The sequence below is a fragment of the Phacochoerus africanus genome, chromosome 14, assembly GCF_016906955.1.
Source record: "Phacochoerus africanus isolate WHEZ1 chromosome 14, ROS_Pafr_v1, whole genome shotgun sequence".
NCBI classification, from domain to species: domain Eukaryota; kingdom Metazoa; phylum Chordata; class Mammalia; order Artiodactyla; family Suidae; genus Phacochoerus; species Phacochoerus africanus.
The window spans coordinates 35,026,245-35,044,452 of NC_062557.1; the positions used below are offsets into that span (position 1 = coordinate 35,026,245).

The 18,208-nt window shown below is 40.5% G+C and overlaps 1 protein-coding gene across 5 annotated transcripts in view; it reads right to left on the minus strand.

Moving 5' to 3' along the window:
• The window catches only part of TRIM37 (tripartite motif containing 37), a 132,587-nt gene that overhangs the window by 6,214 nt on the left and 108,165 nt on the right, over nucleotides 1-18,208 (minus strand). For 3 of the 5 annotated variants that reach the window (XM_047756859.1, XM_047756862.1, XM_047756858.1), the window contains exons 23-25: nucleotides 11,188-11,298; nucleotides 9,743-9,821; nucleotides 8,556-9,125 (exon numbers count right to left, since the gene is read on the minus strand). In XM_047756859.1, coding sequence (XP_047612815.1) covers nucleotides 9,053-9,125; nucleotides 9,743-9,821; nucleotides 11,188-11,298 — 263 coding nt within the window. In that variant the 3' untranslated portion in view covers nucleotides 8,556-9,052. Of the gene's footprint in view, nucleotides 1-8,555; nucleotides 9,131-9,742; nucleotides 9,822-11,187; nucleotides 11,299-18,208 lie in introns of those variants that run through there. The other 2 variants (XM_047756860.1, XM_047756861.1) reach the window with 2 other exon arrangements.

An 18,208-nucleotide genomic window follows, 5' to 3' on the forward strand; every position in this document is an offset into this window, starting at 1 on the left:
AATCTGACTCCAATCAGAAATGCAATGGATTGCTATACGGACTCAAAACCACTAAGGTTAATCATAGCAACGAGGAACCTCAAACCAAACACAAGTGAGCAAGTTCCCGACTCGAGCAGTAGGTTAAAGATCAGGCGTTGCTACAGCAGTGGCGCAGGTCACAACTGTGGCATGGGTTTGATCCCCGGGCTAGGAACATCCACATGCTATGGTTAGAGCCCCCAAAACAAACATAAAACCCCGCCCTCACTCCACAACTCCTAACTAGATTTTTCAAACTCTGTATTAAAGGTCTAAGCAGCAGGAAAACCCTGCCTATTTTTAGGCTTAAAAACTCTTCACCGAACTATCTACTAGCCTACACAAAATGTGTCACTTTCAAAAAAATATAGAGAGGCATCTGAAAACATGAAAAAATGTTCAGAGTGCAGTAACCATCAGAACCAGAGTCTAATATGACAAAGATTCTGGAGCTAAGAGAATTTAATACATTGAAGAAATGATGGACAATGTGTAAGATCACATGGGTGATTTCAGCAAAGAAAGGGAAACTATAATAAATGATATGCTAGAAATGAAAAATACTGTTAACGAAGATGAGGGTTCCAATGCGAAGCTTCCTTGTGACCAGGGCATGTCACCGTCCCAAAACATCAATATATGACACAACCAGGGAACTCAGCTGAGCTTCCGTGTCCAGAGTTTTTAGTGAGGTTTCACTATATAAGCACTGATTTTTTTTTTTTCTTTTTGCCATTTCTTGGGCTGCTCCCGCGGCATACGGAGGTTCCCAGGCTAGGGGTCTAATCGGAGCTATAGCTGCCAGCCTATGCCAGAGCCACAGCAACTCAGGATCCGAGCCGCGTCTGCAACCTACGCCACAGCTCACAGCAACGCCGGATCGTTAACTCACTGAGCAAGGGCAGGGATCAAACCGCAACCTCATGGCTCCTAGTCGGATTCATTAACCACTGCGCCACAACAGGAACTCCATAAGCACTGATTTACTCACTGGCAATGAGGCTGAACTATTTAGGCTATCATGTCCCTAGCCTGAGTCATTAATGTAAACTATCAGGATATCCCCCCTAAGTAACAGAGACACTTCTGTCTCAGGAATCCCAAGGACCAAAGGGGCTCCATACCAGGAACCAGGGATAAAGGCCAGCCAAATTCTTTATTATGTACCCAGCAATCCACTCCAAGCCACATATCACCTTAGAGAACGAAAACTTACGTTCACACAAAACTACACACAAAGTTTATAAGGTTCATAATCACCCGAAACTCAAAATAACCCAAATGTCCTTCAATGGGCAAATGAATAAATCAAAAACACCCAGTGAAATACTACTCAGCAGTAAAGAGGAATAATGCTCTGATTTCAACAAGGTGGATAAAACATGATTGCATTTTGCTAAGTGAAAAGTGACATATTGTGTGATTCTATTTACATGACACTCTGGAAAAGGAAAAACTAAATGGACAGAGAAAACAGATCATGGTTGCCAGGGGTAGTGGGTGGGAGTAGGGGATTTACCTATAAAGGACCAGCACAAGGGAACTTGGGGGGTGACTGAACTGTTCTGTGTAGTATTATGGTGGCGAATAAATGCCTCTATATATGTCAAAATCCACAGAACTGCATATACCACAAAGACCGAATTTTAACGTATGTAAATTTAAAAATCAACTAGGATGAATGGAGGAGGGTAGAATGCAGACTGTAACAGATGAATCTCACTGTATAACAAATCGAATCATAATCACACTGAAGAAGGAGTTCCTGTCGTGGCTCAGTGGTTAACCCAACTAGTAACCATGAGGCTGTGGGTTCGATCCCTGGCCTCCCTCAGTGGGTTAAGGATCCTGCGTTGTTGTCTGCTGCGGAGTAGGTCGCAGATGCGGCTTGGATCCTGTGTTGTTGTGGCTGTGGTGTAGGCCTGCACTTGTAGCTCTGATTGGCCCTCTAGCCTGGGAACCTCCATATCCCTCGGGTTTGGCCCTAAAAAGACAAGACAAAAAAAAAAAAAATTACACTGAAGAGAACGGGGGAGAGAAAAACTAACATGCCTCTGAATCCTAGGATCTAAATAGGTTTGGAGAAGTGCTTTGACGTGACTCATGGTTTTTCTCCTTAAACTATGTATTTACATATACATACACAGAGATACATTTAAATATGTATGATGCATGAGTAAATATATATATATATATATTTCCTATTCTACCCACAAAGAGGGACCAGAAGCAGTGACACTCTAGTAATAGCAAATTAGCACCCAAATCTTTGTTTCTAAATATCATCACCCCCTCAAGAAGCAAGGAAAATATATGAGAAGCCTGGGGCATCTTGTGGGAGAAGGGAGGACAGAATATATCAAAAGGATATTGAACCCAACCTGAAAGACCTTCCAAAAGCCAAAACTGGATCAAAATCAACTGTAAAAACAATGACAGTACTGAATCATAACTCAATAAATATCCACGAGTACCCAAAGATACAAATAAGCAGCTGAATAAAAAGATAAATGGAAAAGGAATGTGTGTGTGTGTGTGTGTATGACCTGGGCCACTTTGCTGTATAGCAGAAATTGACAGAACATTTGATTTAAAAATTAAAAAAAAAAAAAAAAAAGCTAAATGGGGAGGTTCCCTCATGGCTCAGCAGGTTGAAGATCTGGCATTGTCACCGCAGTGGCTCTGGTTATAACTGTGGCACTGGTTCAGTCCCTGGCCTGGGAACTTCTGCATGCTGTGGCAATAAAAAAAAAAAAAAAGCTAAATGGGGAAGAAAAGGCAACTCTTTCTTACAGAAATGTAATAAATGTAGAAGAAATTAGGGAAAAGGAAAGTCACCATAAAACACCATAGTAACAATTGCTATAGGCAAGATGCACTAGTGGGTGCTAAAATTTGTGCCTGAGAGTTTAAGCAGAAACAGAGTATTTGCATATCCTAAAGTATTTGCCTCCAATATTCAGTAATTACAGATGGAAAAAATGGTAAGTAGTGGGAATCCTGGCAGACACTGCCTTAATCAAGTACTATCTGCATCATAGAGCCCCTGATACGATGAACCGAGAAGGGCACATCAGCTCTGCGGAAACCTTCCTAACACTGCACAGTTTCAACTGGCTATGAGGAAACAGACAACCCCAAAGAGAGGAACATTCTAGAAGATAAATGCTCTTCTTCAAACATGTCGAGGTCATGTTCATGACAGTTTCATGACGAGGGGAGACCGAGAGCTGTCGCAGCCTGGGGAATACTAAGGGAACATGATAATTAAGTGCAACTCGGGCTCCTGGAACAGAAAATGGATGTGAGTGAAATTAACTGGTATAATCTGAACAAATTCTGTAGTTAACTGTTCTGAAACAAGACTAGTTTCTTAGTCACAATTCTATGGTTACAACGTAAGATGTTAACAAAAGTAGAAGTTGGGTGAAAGGTGTGTGGGAACGGTCTCAAGATTTTTGCACCTCTTTCATAAATTTAAAATCATTTTGATGGAGTTCCCTGATGGCCTGGTAGTAAGGCTCAATGTTAACACTGCTGTGGCTCGGGTTCAATCCCTGGCCCAGGAATTTTGGCATGCCATGGGTATGGCCAACAGTTAAATACATTTTAAAAACAATTTCAAAATAAGTTTAAAAATAAGACAATAATTAGGTTCTTAATTAGTAGGTATCAAAATGCTGGATTTGACTCAAGTGGGACAAACTGGAAAAAGTTACCTAACGAGTAATTCACTCCCTGAACCTCATGTTTCTCTGCCAAACAAGTATGACACATAGTTCATCTACTTCAAAGCTTACTTAGGATTCAACGACATAGTCCAAGTTGTCCAGAAACAATATGCTTGGGCCTTATGCATGCCTTACTACATCTCCAGGCCCAGGAGAAAACGTTATTATGGAGAATTTTCCAGCACCTAACTTGAGATAAAAACAGTAAGTAGGAGTTCCCATCGTGGTTCAGTTATTAACGAATCCGACTAGGAACCATGAGGTTGTGGGTTCGATCCCTGGCCTTGCTCAGTGGGTTAAGGATCCCACGTTGTCCTCAGCTGCAGTATAGGTCGCAGATGAGGCTTGGATCCTGCATTGCAGTGGCTGTGGCTGTGGTGTAGGCTGGCAGCTACAGCTCCGACTGGACCCCTAGCCTGGGAACCTCCATACACTAGAGGTTCAGCCCTAGAAAGACAAAAACAAACAAAAACACTAAATAATGAAACTAAAAGAAACTATGCACTTCAGCAAAATGAGGAAAAGTTTAAAGGGGAAAAAAATGATTGGGGCTCTGTTAGGGTACAGAAAGTACCAGAAAGTAGTCCAAGTAGAAATCTGGGTCCACTAGTCATGACTTATACAGACTGTGTGGTTTCAGTCACAACTGGGAGAACGGGGGAGGGCTCTCTTCCAGACCAGATCATGAACCACCAAGGAGGAGAGCGGGAAAAAAAAACTGGTATCTTCTCCTCTCCTCCCTCACTGCTACGTAAAATCTAGCAGAGCCCAGGGCCTGGCATTAGACTACCTAAAGGAAGAGGGAAAACATGAAGGTTCCGGGCAGCACTGTGGAATCAGGTGCAAACTCAGTATGTAACATGGCTGAAAACTGCAGAAGGAATTGTGTTTTCCAAAGATCCCACTATTGAAAGCTAATAGGGGAGTTCCTATTGTGGCTCAGGGGGTTGGGAACCCAATATTGTGTCTCTGAGGATGCGAGTTGGATCCCTGGCCTCGCTCAGTGGGTTGGGGATCCTGTGTTGCTGCAAGCTGCGGTGTAGGTTGCAGATGCAGCTCAGATCTGGTGTTGCCATGGTTGTGGCGTATGCCAGCAGATGCAGTTCCAATTTGATGCCTGGCCCAGGAACTTCCACATACTACAGCTGTTGCTATAAAAAGGAAGAGAGAGAGAAAAAAAAAAAAGCTAACAGGTCCTTCCACTTTCGAAGAAATCTTTTGGTCTTTCAGTCTTACTGTGATTCTGGAATGAATAAAATAGAATCTACCTAACACCCCACATCACAAAACTAAGCTCAAAACAACTAATCAAATATTTGATCTTTTTTTTTTGCTTTTTAGGGCCACACTTGAGGCATGTGGAGGTTCCCAGGCTGGGTATCAAACTGGAGCTACAGTTGCCAGCCATAGCCACAGCCACAACACAGGATCCAAGCCGAGCCTTTGGTCTACATACACCACAGCTCAGAGCAATGCTGGATCTCTGGCCCACTGAATGAGGCCAGGGATCGAACCCACAACCTCATGGTTCCTAGTCAGATTCGTTTCTGCTGCACCACGACTGGAACTCCAACTATTTGATCTTTTTGATTTAAAAATCATGGCTTTTCTCAGGAGTTCCCGTCGTGGCGCAGTGGTTAACGAATCCGACTAGGAACCATGAGGTTGTGGGTTCGGTCCCTGCCCCTGCTCAGTGGGTTAACGATCCGGTGTTGCCGTGAGCTGTGGTGTAGGCTGCAGAAGCGGCTCGGATCCCGAGTTGCTGTGGCGTAGGCCAGTGGCTACAGCTCCGATTCAACCCCTAGCCTAGGAACCTCCATATGCCTCGGGAGCGGCCCAAAGAAATAGCAAAAAGACAAAAAAAAAAAAGAAAGAAAGAAAGAAAAATCGTTAAAAATCAAGGCTTTTCTCAAATCTAAAAAAAAAAAAAAAGAGTAAAGTTCCTATTTACTATCAGTGTTAGAGCAGAAGTCAACAAACTTTATCTGCAAAGGATTAAGAGTAAATATTTGAGGCTCTCTGCCATTAGAATTCTTTGACAGCTACTCAACTCTGCCTTTGTAACATCTGTAAGTGAGTGAATGGAACTATGTTCTTTTTTTCGGCCACACCTGGAGCATGCAGAAGTTTACAGGCCAGGGATTGAACCAGAGCCATGGCAGTGACAACACTGGATCCTTAACCTGCTGAGCCACCAAGGAAGACCCATGGATGGGGCTATTTTCTGATAAATCTTTATTTACAAAAACAAACAGTGGTGGGGATTTAGCCCAAGAATAGAAGTTTGTCTACGAGTAGACAGACATTAACTGAAACCCAGAGGTTTTCCTCAGTGGACTGTATAGATCTGCTACATATTTCTTTCTTTTCTTTTTTTTTTTTTTGGTCTTTTTGCTATTTCTTGGGCCGCTCCCACGGCATATGGAGGTTCCCAGGCTAGGGACTGAATTGGAGCCACAGCCGCTGGCCTACACCAGAGCCACAGCAATGCCAGATCCAAGCCTCGTCTTCAACCTACACCACAGCTCATGGCAACACCAGATCCTTAACCCACTGAGCAAGGCCAGGGACCGAACCTGCAACCTCATGGTTCCTAGTCAGATTCGTTAACCACTGAGCCACGATGGGAACTCCCAGATCTGCTACATATTTCTAACAAGTTTATAATTCACAAACAATAATACTTGAGGTGAACTGGAGCCCAACAAAACAGACATGACATTTTCTTCATCAGAGAACTGCTTTTGAGTACATCCTTTAGCTACATACGTTTGTTTTTGTTTTCATGAAAATTGCTGTCAAGTGTAATTATAAAAATAGAGAATTTTATGCCAGGAGGGCAGTTACGTTTCTGTAGAACCTTACATTTTTGCTTTTCAAGAGAGAGACTTTCTCCCCCCCCCTTTTTTTTTTGGCCATGCTGAAGTTCCTGGGCCAGGGATCAACCCAAGCCACAACTGTGACAACACTTAACCACTAGGCCACCAATGAACTCCACAGACTTTATTCTCAATGTGGAATCAGAATATGTACACATGGCTTGAGTTCCTAAAATGCATGAGAATGTACCAATTAAGTTCAAATAAATTTTCCCTACAATTTTTTGTGTAAACATAAAGAAATCAATGTCTTGAGGAGTTCCCTGGTGGCCTAGCAGGATCCTTAAGGATCCAGCGTCAGCTCTGCTGTGGTGCGGGTTCGATCCCTGGCCTGGGAACTTCTGCATACCAAGGATAAGGCCAAAAAAAAAGAGAAAATAGTTTTGTGGACATAGTGATCTGAAATTCCTCCAATATAAAAGGGTCTCAACTAGTTCTCAATTCATTTAAAATGAGGGCAGCACTCCTAATTGCTTTTATACATAACTTGAGAGTGTAAGACTGAAAAATACTTGAGAGATCCAAAATGTACCATGATCACTATGCTATGCTGGATCTGGGTAGTTCACTGACAGAAAAAAACCCAAGGTCATAAAAAATAAGAGCAAAGGTTAAGAACATTTGTGATTAAAAGGAAAAACAGCTACCCCCCCCCCCCCATAAAGGACAGAAGGATACTTCAAAATGCTACTTGTATTGATTAATGACCCAAGAGAATCTCATGATTAAGTCACTTGTGCTAAAAGCTCATACAATTTCCCCAAATCAATAATCTTCTCGTAGTTTTTAAACACAGGTGGTTTTCCATTTTGAAAATAAGAATTACGAAGGTACATAAGAAAGCACTCAGTTCTATATCAAATACAGTGGAAGAAGCAGCTAGGCAAAAGTAGAGTCAATCACACTGATAAGCCTCACTGTAAAAAAAAAATCTACAAAATCAATCCTTGTAATGGCTTGCTCTCAACACTAAAGGTGCAAAATTCTTATATTTTAGCTTCACCTATTAAAAGGTAGGTACAAAAATAAAAGAAAGCTGGATTTAGGGAGTTCCTGTCGTGGCACAGTGGAAACGAATCTGACTAGGAACCACGAGGTTGCAAGTTCCATCCCTGGCCTTGATCAGTGGGTTAAGGATCCGACATTGCTGTGAGCTGTGGTGTAGGTCGCAGACGCGGCTCAGATCCTGCGTTGCTGTAACTGTGGCGTAGGCCGGCAGCTGTAGTTCCAACTGGACTCCAAGGCCTGGGAACCTCCATATGCCACCCTAAAAAAAAAAAAAGCTGGATCTAAAATATCTCATCAAAATGTAATGGACATGAATACATTTCCATTTAACAGAAAATGAAATGTGTACAAGAACTTAATAGTGACATCTTAGACCAGGTACAATAAACTACCTAACAACTACACCATACAATAGCATGCCAATGCTATTACGGTAGTAAACAAATGCTTAACTTTTACTTCTCATATATTGTTTAGATATTTCCAACTAATTTAAGAAGAAAAAGCAGGGAGTTCCCGTCATGGCACAGTGGTTAACGAATCTGACTAGGAACCATGAGGTGGCGGGTTCGGTCCCTGGCCTTGTTCAGTGGGTTAAGGATCCAGCGTTGCCGTGAGCTGTGGTGTAGGTTACAGATGCGTCTCGGATCCCGCATTGCTATGGCTGTAGCGTAGGCCGGCGGCTACACCTCTGATTAGACCCCTAGCCTGGGAACCTCCATGTGCTGTGGGAGTGGCCTGGAAAAGTCAAAAAGACAAAAAAAAAAAAAAGAAGAAGAAAAAGCAACCATTATGGAGATTATAAATAAGTCTTCTAACTTCCCTGTGCATTTACTAGAAGCTCAAGAACAGGCAATATGAACAGCAAAATAAGGGGCTTCCTGTCTCACTTTTAATAAATTGCAGAGGCATAACATTTTCTCAAGTTCATTTTATTAACAAAAAGTGCAAACTGTTTTGAACAAAAGCAAACCATGAATCACAGCATTCGGCAAGACACTAGACATGGAAAAGGGAAAAATATTAAGTATAAAATAAGCAGATGAGCTGCCTCTCACATGTATTCATGCTTTTCAACAGTCTCTTAGTCAACTTTCAGTGTAATTTTCACAAACGGTATAGCAGCTCAAAAACAAATGCAGGAGCACAATGGTAACGTTTGGCAATTATTTTGGACTAATTCTGAGTACGAAAATAAACTTTACACCACAGTTTGGTATAAGCCACTGTGCAATAGGCATGAATCCTTAAATGTACTGACACTGAAATCAATGTCCAACTAATGAAAATAAAGGAGAAAAGAGGTTTTAAAATACTTGTTGCACTGTGTTGTTTAGTAAGAAGCAGAAAAAATGAAATAATTTTAGATGATCTTACATGTGTTCATGTGACTAGGAACATAACCAATCCACATTAGCTTAATTCATTTAAAACTACATTCGTAGAAGTCACACAAAAGGAAGATGATGTGCCATAATCAGTGTGCCTGCACTTGGACAAACAAGATAAATAAATTAACCTCAGTCAGTCAACATTTTCCAAAGAGGAGATTCAGTCTAGTGTTACTTCAGTTATTCACATAAAGTATCTACAGGGCAAAAGCTACACATAATTAACATTTCTACCTACTAACCTACAAGCACTAATGAAACTATAAACTACAACTAAAACCCAAAAAGAAAGGCAGTCATTTAAACACAACTGAGGTCTAGCCAAGGACAGAAGGGCACCGATGCTGAGAAGGCTACTGAGCGCATGCACTGTCTCTACGTACATTTTCTGGCAGTTAACTGACCTTCTGTTGTAGCGGACAGACTGCCTTTTACGAATATACTAATTTACTAAATTAACTGAGGACTACACTGTTATTTCATTACATTACATAGAATTCTTCCCACGCTGTTAATTTTTTCCTGTGTACTAATTTCTTATATTAGAACTGTGCTACTTTCTAAAGTTTCAGAATTACTATTTCAAGAAAAGGTGATGGAAAAAAGAAGACCAAATCTGATTATCTGACTGATGAGAAGTCTGAGCACCAACTACAGCAACTTTCAGGGTCAAGATAGCTTGCCAAGTCAGTTCTCTTGATTTGAAAATTACCTTCCACTGGTTTCATCAGCATTGAAGCTGAGATCTTCAGGGCCTATTTGTTCACCATCAGGAAAACTGGAATGTGTATCTAGGATAAAAACATTTTTAAAAGATAACATTTTTAAAAGACCAGTATTTGCTTTTCCATATCTCTGATCTCACGAAGTACGTTACTTAAATGATAAACACGTGGTAGGTTGTGAACAAATCTGTTTGAGAGAATTTTTGATCTGAATCGAGTGTAAGCAAACACAAATGGAAAATGAAGGAGAGATGTTCCCATCGTGAGTCAGTGGTTAACAAACCTGACTGGTATCTATGAGATGTGGGTTCAATCCCTGGCCTTGCTCTGTGGGTTAAGGATCCGGGGTTGCTGTGGCTGTGGTGTAAGCCGGCGGCTAGAGCTCCGATTCAACCCTTAGCCTCAGAACCTCCATATAATCCTTATGATTGATCATTAAGGTCTCTGGATAAAATATTAACAATGGGTGATGAATGTTAACTTACTGTGGTGATCATTTTGCAATGGACACAAAAGACATAAAAAGACAAAAGACAAAAAAAGGGAAAAAAAGAGAAAATGATGGAGAAAAAACCAAAATGTGTTCTAGGTGCCCACAATTAAAAGATGAAATGCACTGCCTCACTTTATCCTCCTGGGGACACTGTGGGAGCAGCTGAAGAAGGGAACAGGAAGTGACAATGCTGTACACTCTGAAGACTGATTTTGTAAAAATGTATTTCAAAGTCAATTAAACTGCACATGAAAATATCACTACAAATGTAAAACATATCAGCACTCAAAATATCTTGCTCCAAATCTGGCTCCTTCATTTACAAGCAGAGGAAATTACTAAGAGTATCTTAATTCCTAACAAGCATCAAATGCCTGGATCTGTAATGAAAAAGACACTAGAATATCAGGGAAGTATGTAAAATATAAAGCTGACAATTAACCCAAGCCTGACAATGCTGTCATTCCAGGAACTCTTACAGAGGAATGCTCAGGTTGATTGTCAAGGCCTCTGGATAAAATATTAACAATGGGTGATGGGTGATGAATGTTAGCTTATCGTGGTGATCATTTGTAGGGGATACGTATATTATATCCTGTTGTACATCTGAAACAAACAAAAAAACCCCAGTAACAATGGGTTTCTCTTAGTGAGTTTTTTCTTAAGACTTTTTTTGGGAGAATGAGGGAATAAAAATTGATGATTCCAAAATCCGCATGCATTTCGAAGAGGTCAGAAAAAGTTTTCTTTTCAGGACTCACCATTTGGTTTACCCCATAGAAGATTACCTCACAAATGATAATAATTGAAAAAAGAAAAAGAGGCAGAAGCAGCAAAGCAGAAAAAGCTAAAGCAGAAGCAGAAACAGAAGCAAAGGAAGCAGCCACAGCAGAAGAGATGGTTTTATTAATCCCTGTGAAATGACACCATGTGTTGTACCTTCATCTGGGGGCTGTGCCATGAAAGAGTCGCTAAATCCGCCCATGCTGGTGTGCTCTTCCTGCTCCTCATTCTCGGTGTCACATTCAATATCACTGTCGCTACTCATTCCTGGCAGGAAAGAAGGGGAGAGCATGTTTCTGACAAGAAACCACTGCAAGAAAAAGGTGATCCCATCCTAAACTGAGACTCCTACTGAATTTTACACTGGATGCCAAGATAACAGAAGACACCATGCAAACTAAAGAAAAAGTAACGACACAAACCCCAGTCTTCTTTATTTAGAGCAATGTTTATTTTTTGTTCTCAAAAATTAAAAGCGCCCCTTCCACAGTACCTTAAAAGTTACAATTTGAAACCACTCTTAATTTCATTATATTTAGAATATTTTTTCCAAAGAAAACACAGGGACACAGGGTTTTTTCTAGAGTCATAAGAGATAACAGGAGCTTTTTCCTTTCTTTCCTCTTTTTTTTTTTTAATGGCTGTACCCACAGCATATGGAAGTTTCCTGGCCAGAGACTGAACACATGCCTCCACAGTGACCCAAGCCACTGCAACTGGGTTCTTAACCCAATGTGCCATAGCGGGAATTCCATAACAGGAGTTCTTTTAATTCTGACTCAAAGCAGATAGTTTCCAGCCTAAGACACACACAAATATAAACATGAATAAACACAAATTCACATTTACACTTATATCTATGTGTGTATAAAAATTCCAGTAATTCTAGCGACAAATGAGTTATTAACCTGTTTGGGCCTCCAATTTTGGTTTTCTGCAGTTAATTTTCTTTTTTTTTGCTTTTTTAGGGCTGCACCCTGGAGGTTCCCAGGCTAGGGGTCGAATCGGAGCTCTAGCCGCTGGCCTACACCACAACAACTTGGGATCCAAGCCGCATCTGTGACCTAGACCACCGCTTACAGCAATACCAGATCCGAGCCGCATCTGTGACCTACACCACAGCTCATGGCAACGCCAGATCCTTAACCCACTGAGCAAGGCCAAGAATCAAACCCAGAACCTCATGGTTTCTAGTCAGATTCGTTTCCACTGCGCCGCAACAGGAACTCCTGTGCAGTTGATTTTTAAAAGAGGGAATAGAGACAAAAAAGGATAAGGAAAACTAGTGGGGGAGTTGAAATTGAGACTAAAATTGCACTCCTTGCATACAACTAAAATTTTTGCTGAAAGATTAAACTAAAAAATCCTGTCTACTGGTATAGGAAGAAGACACAAGGAATTCCATCTTGTTTCTGAGCTCAGCTCAGCTCAGAATTCAAATTAAGGCCTGTGTGGTTAATTCAGGATTGGGATTTAGAGTTAAGGTTCAAATTATAGGAAAGCAACGTAAAAACTGGTCAGAAGGTAGTGTTATTGGAATAAAGCCAACATAAAATCCTCTGGAGGGAAGGTTCTAGGTAAGACAGAGCAAGCACATTCCACTGTATCTTTCCCACTGAAAGCAGCTATAAAACCTGGACAGAATGCATGAAGCAGCCCTTTGAACTATGAAAAGTAAAGAGGGAAAGCATATTGGTGTAAGTGAGAATCTAAAGCATCAACAAATTGGCAGATTTAAATAAGACCCAGAGTCTCAAAAAATCATATTGAAAATGTCCAGGATACAATCCAAAATTGCTTTAGTATACGAAAAACCAGGTAAAGACAAGAAACAAACATCAATGCTAAGAGGAAAGAGATGATGAAATTATCTGCCACAGCCTAAGCAGATATAAAAATGCTCATGAACACTCCTGAAACACATCTCAACGACCTCTCTGGTGGGGAAGCTTCTACAATCCAGGTTGCAAGAATTATCACAGGGAGGGAAAAAAAAGAATTCTCACAAGGGGGAGAGGAAGTCTCAAAAAAGTATGTTCTGATCAAAATTTATAAACAAGGCAAGCAGCCCACCTGAAGTAAGAATCAGCAGACATACAAACAGAAGGATGATATCACGAATTCTTTTTTTTTTTTTTGTCTTTTTAGGTCCTCACCTGCAGCATATGGAGGTTCCCAGGCTAGGGGTCAAATCGGAGCTGCAGCTGCCAGCCGATGCCACAGCACACCAACGCCAGATCTGAGCCTCACCTGTGACCTTCACAGCTCACAGCAATACCAGATCCTAAACCCACTGAGTGAGGCCAGGGATTGAACCTGTGTCCTCATGGATACTGGTCGGGTTTGTTACCACTGAGTCATGACAGGAACTCTAATATCATGAATTCTTTATAAAATAAATGAACTCGAAGAAGGTTCCCTCGAGGGACTGCGGGTTAAGGATCCGGCACTGCCACTATAGCAGCTCAGGTCTCTAACGTAGTGTGGGTTCAATCCCTGACCCAGGAACATTCACTTGCCACAGACACGGTCAAAAACAAACAAACAAACAAAAAAACAAAAAAACAAACAAAAAAACTTGAAAGAGACTACATAATTCTGTTTAATGTGTAAACAAAAAAGATTTCTTAAAAATTACTAAATAGACCTTTTAGAAATGAAAGATATAGCTCAAACTATTAACAGATGAATTTAAGCAAGGCTAAAAAAACTTAAGACAGAACTAAGGAAACTAACCAGAGTATTAAATAAAAATGAGATGACCATTATAAAAAAGAGGTTAAGAAACAAGAGGATAAAAGGAAATGGTTCAACTTGTGTCACCTAAACAGCTACAGAGATAGAAAAGGAGAGACAATATATTAAGAGAAAATGGCTGAGAATTTCCCAGAATTAATGGAAAACATTCTGCATTGAATGAAAATACAACATATTAAAAGTTTTGCGATGTGGAGTTCCTGTCATGGCTCAGCGGTTAACGAACCTGACTAGCATCCATGAGGACTAGGATTTGATCCTTGGCCTTGCTCAGTGGGTTAAGGATCTGGCGTTGCTGTGAGCTGTGGTGTAGGCCATCGGCTACAGCTCTGATTCGACCCCTAGCCTGGGAACCTCCATACGCCATGGGTGGGGCCCTAAAAAGAACCCCCCGCCAAAAAAGGTTTTGAGATATGGCTAGAGCAGTGCTTAAGAAGAAATTTATAGCATTAAAGGCTTATATTAGAAGAAAAAAGGCCTCAAATTAATGATCTGATTGTCTATTTTAAGAAACTTTCTAGAAGAGTAGAAAGTAGAAACTTTCTTCTTTCTAGAAGAGTAAATGAACCAGTAAAAGAAAGGAAATAAAGAGCAGAAATATAATTAGCGGGAAAACAATAGAAAGAGACATCAGTGAAACAGTTCTTTGAAAAGGTCAATAAAATTGAAAAGCTTCTAGGCAGACCAAGAAAAAAAGAAGAGCAAACAAAAACAGCAATATCAGTAATAAAAGTGGGGACACTACTACAGATTCTACAGACATTAAAAGGGTAATAAGGAACAGTATAAAAATTATGCTCATGAAACCAAGAATGCCGATGAAATGGACAAATTCTTTGATTTTTTTTCAAATTACCCAGATTCATTCAGATAAAAATAGATAACCCGAATAGATATTTTAATAAACTACCAACAAAGAAAACTGTAGAACCAGATGGCTTATTCCTCTTCTATTTTTCAAGGAGAGTTTGAATAGTATTATTTCTACCTTAAATGCTTTGAAGATGTAGTCTACATATATGGATGCTTCTGAAATCTCTTTCCTCCGAAGAGTGAAAAAAACTTTCCTGCTATGACATAGTTTAGAGCCCAAACCAGCTTCTTACATGAAGCACCACCTCCACCTTGTGGCCTTTTCGTGGAATTGCTGCTAAAAATTCTAAAACCCACATGAGTTACTGAAATTATAGCACAAATTTGACTACTGGTGCTTAGTGTTTCTGAATTCCTGACATATATTAACCTCCAGGATTCACAAACAAGACTGGAATTCTCAGAAATTCCCCAAATTTTAAGTTATTCTTTAAATACTTATCATATTTTTCAAGCTCTTTATTCAGTATATATCTTTTAAAATTTTTGTTTAGTTTCTGGTATTTACAAGAATTGTACCCTACAGTGAATATTCAAATGCTGGAAAATGCTGTGAACATTGTTGGGTAATTATTGAATAATGTGCTACACTTAAAACTCTTACCAAGGCTTATACTGCAGTTAAGGACCACCTGAGTTGTCCCATATTCCCAACTTGTAACACAAAGAATGTCTTATTTTATTTATTTAGTCTTCTTAGGGCCACAAGCACGGCATATGGAGGTTCCCAGGTTAGGGGTCCAATCTGAGCTGCATCTGCAACCTACACCACAGTTCATGGCAATGCCAGATCCTTAACCCACTGAGCAAGGTCAGGGATCAAACCTGCGTCCTCATGGATGCTAGTCAGATTTGTTTCCACTGAGCCACAACAGGAACTCCAAAGAATGCCTTATTTTAAAGTTTCTTCAAACAGATTGCCAGTGGTGAGGGAGCAAGAGGAGAGGAGAGAGACACCAATTTACAGTGATCTAGCAGAGAAAATTAAAAAAAAATTTCATTTTTTTGTCTTTTTAGGGCCACACTTGCAGCATACAGAGGTTCCCAGGATAGGGGTCGAATCAGCTGCCGGCTTAGGCCACAGCCACAGCAATGTGAGATCCATGCCAAGTCTGTGACCTACACCACAGCTCACGGCAACACTGGATCCTCTAACCCAGTAAGCGAGGACAGGGATTGAACTCATGTCCTCATGGATACTAGTCAGATTCATAACCTGCTAAGCCACAATGGGAACACCCAGAAAAATTTCCTTTTAGGCACTCGGCTCAAGAATAAAGAGCCTTGAGTTCCTGTTGTAGCTCAGTGGTAACAAACCGGACTAGTAATCATGAGGACTTGGGTTCAATCCCTGTCCTCTCATGGGTTAAGGATCCAGCGTTGCTGTGAGGTGCTGTGTAGGTCACAGACTTGGCTTGGATCTGGCGTTGATGTGGCTGTGGTGTAGGCTGGTAGCTACAGCTCCAATTCGACCCCTAGCCTGGGAATTTTCATATGCCACAGGTGCAGCCCTAAAAAAAAATCCAAACCAAAAAAACCAGACAAGATTAAAGAGCCTTGTTTGTCCTAAGCATAGGTCTAACATGACCCTGCTCAACTTTTTTCCCAAGGCTTACTGGTCTGAAAAATAAAGGTTTCTTGAGAATCTGCTCCTGCTGATAATAGAATAATACCCACAGCAGTAAGGAAGGCCCCATTTTCCTCTCATGATCAAAGCAAATTCCAAAAGGCACAGAGCTCCTTCAGCCCATCTCCGCCCTTCTTTCAGCCTTATCAGTTAGTCTCCTCAGTGCCCAGCCTCTAGTGGTAAACAAGTTGTTTAGATACCAACAAATTCCAAGGATGGGCTTCTGTAGCACTACTGATTAGCCTGTTTACTGTAACTTACAGAGTTGCAGGTTTGGGTGTTTTTTTTTTAAATAATTTTATTACTAAATGAATTTATTACATTTAGTTGTACAATGATCATCATGACCCAATTTTATAGGACTTCCATCCCACACCCCCAAGGCATCCCCCCACCCCCCAAACTGTCTCCTTTGGAAACCCTAAGTTTTTCAAAGTCTGTGAGTATCTGTTCTGCAAAGAAGTTCATTGTGTCCTTTTTTCAGATTCCACTATGTCAGTGATAGCATTTAATGTTGGTGTCTCATTGTCTGACTCACTTCACTTAGCATGGTAATTTCTAGGTCCATCCATGTTGCTAAAAATGCAGTTACTTCGTTCCTTTTGATGGCTGACTAATACTCCACTGTGTATATGTACCATATCTTCTTTAGACACTCCTCTGTCAATGGACATTTAGGGTGTTTCCATGTCTTGGCTATTGAAAATAGTGCTGCAATGAACATTGGAGTACATGTGTCTTTTCAAGTCACGGTTTTCTCTGGATAGATGCCCAGGAGTGGGATTGCTGGATCAAATGGTAATGCTATTTTCAGTTTTCTGAGGAATCTCCATACTATTTCCCATACCAATTTACATTCCCACCAACAGTGTAATAGGGTTCCCTTTTCTCCAGGCCCTCTCCAGCACTTATTGTTTGTAGACTTTTTGATGATGGCCATTCTGGCTGGTGTAAGGTAGTACCTCATAGTGGTTTTGATTTGCATTTTGCTAATAATTAGTGGTATTGAACATCTTTTCATGTGTTTTTTGGCCATCTGTATGTCTGCTTAGATCTTCTGCCCATTTCTTGATGGGGTTGTTTTTTTGGTATTGAGCTACAGAAGGTGTTTATGAATTTTGGAGATTAATTCCTTGTCAGTCGATTCATTTGCAAGTATTTTCTCCCATTCTGTGGGTTGTCTTTTTGTTTTGTTTAGGGTTTCCTTTGCTGTGCAGAAACTTTCAAGTTTAGTTAAGTCCCATTTGTTTATTTTTGTTTTTACTGTTATTACTCTAGGAGGTAGATCTGAGAAGATGTTGCTAATTTAGGTTGGAGAGTGTTTGGCCTATGTTTTCCTCTAAGAGTTTTATAGTATCTGGTCTTATATCTAAGTCTTTAGTCCATTTGGAGTTTATTTTTGTGTATGGAGTTACGGGGTGTTCTAATTTCATTCTTTTACATGTGGCTGTCCAGTTTTCTCAGCACCATTTATTGAATGGACTGTCTTTTCTTCATTGTATATTCTTGCCTCCTTTGTCATAGATTAGTTAGCTGTAGGTGCATGGGTTGAATTCTGGACTTTCTATCCTGTCCCACTGATCTATATTTCTGTCTCTGTGCCAGTACCATACAGTTTTGATGACTGTTGCTTTGCAGTATAGTCTTAAGTCTGGGAGCCTGATTCCTCCAGCTCCATTTTTCTTTTTCAGGATGTCTTTGGCTATTCTGGGTCTTTTGTGCTTCCAAACTTTAAAATATTTTGTTCTAGTTTTGTGAAAAATGTCCTTGGTAATGTGATAGGGGTTGCATTCAATCTGTAGATTGCCTTGGGTAGCACAGTCATTTTGACAATATTGCTTCTTCCAATCCAGCAGCATGGTATGTTTTTCCATCTATTTGTGTCATCTTTGATTTCTTTCATCAGTGTCTTATAGTTTT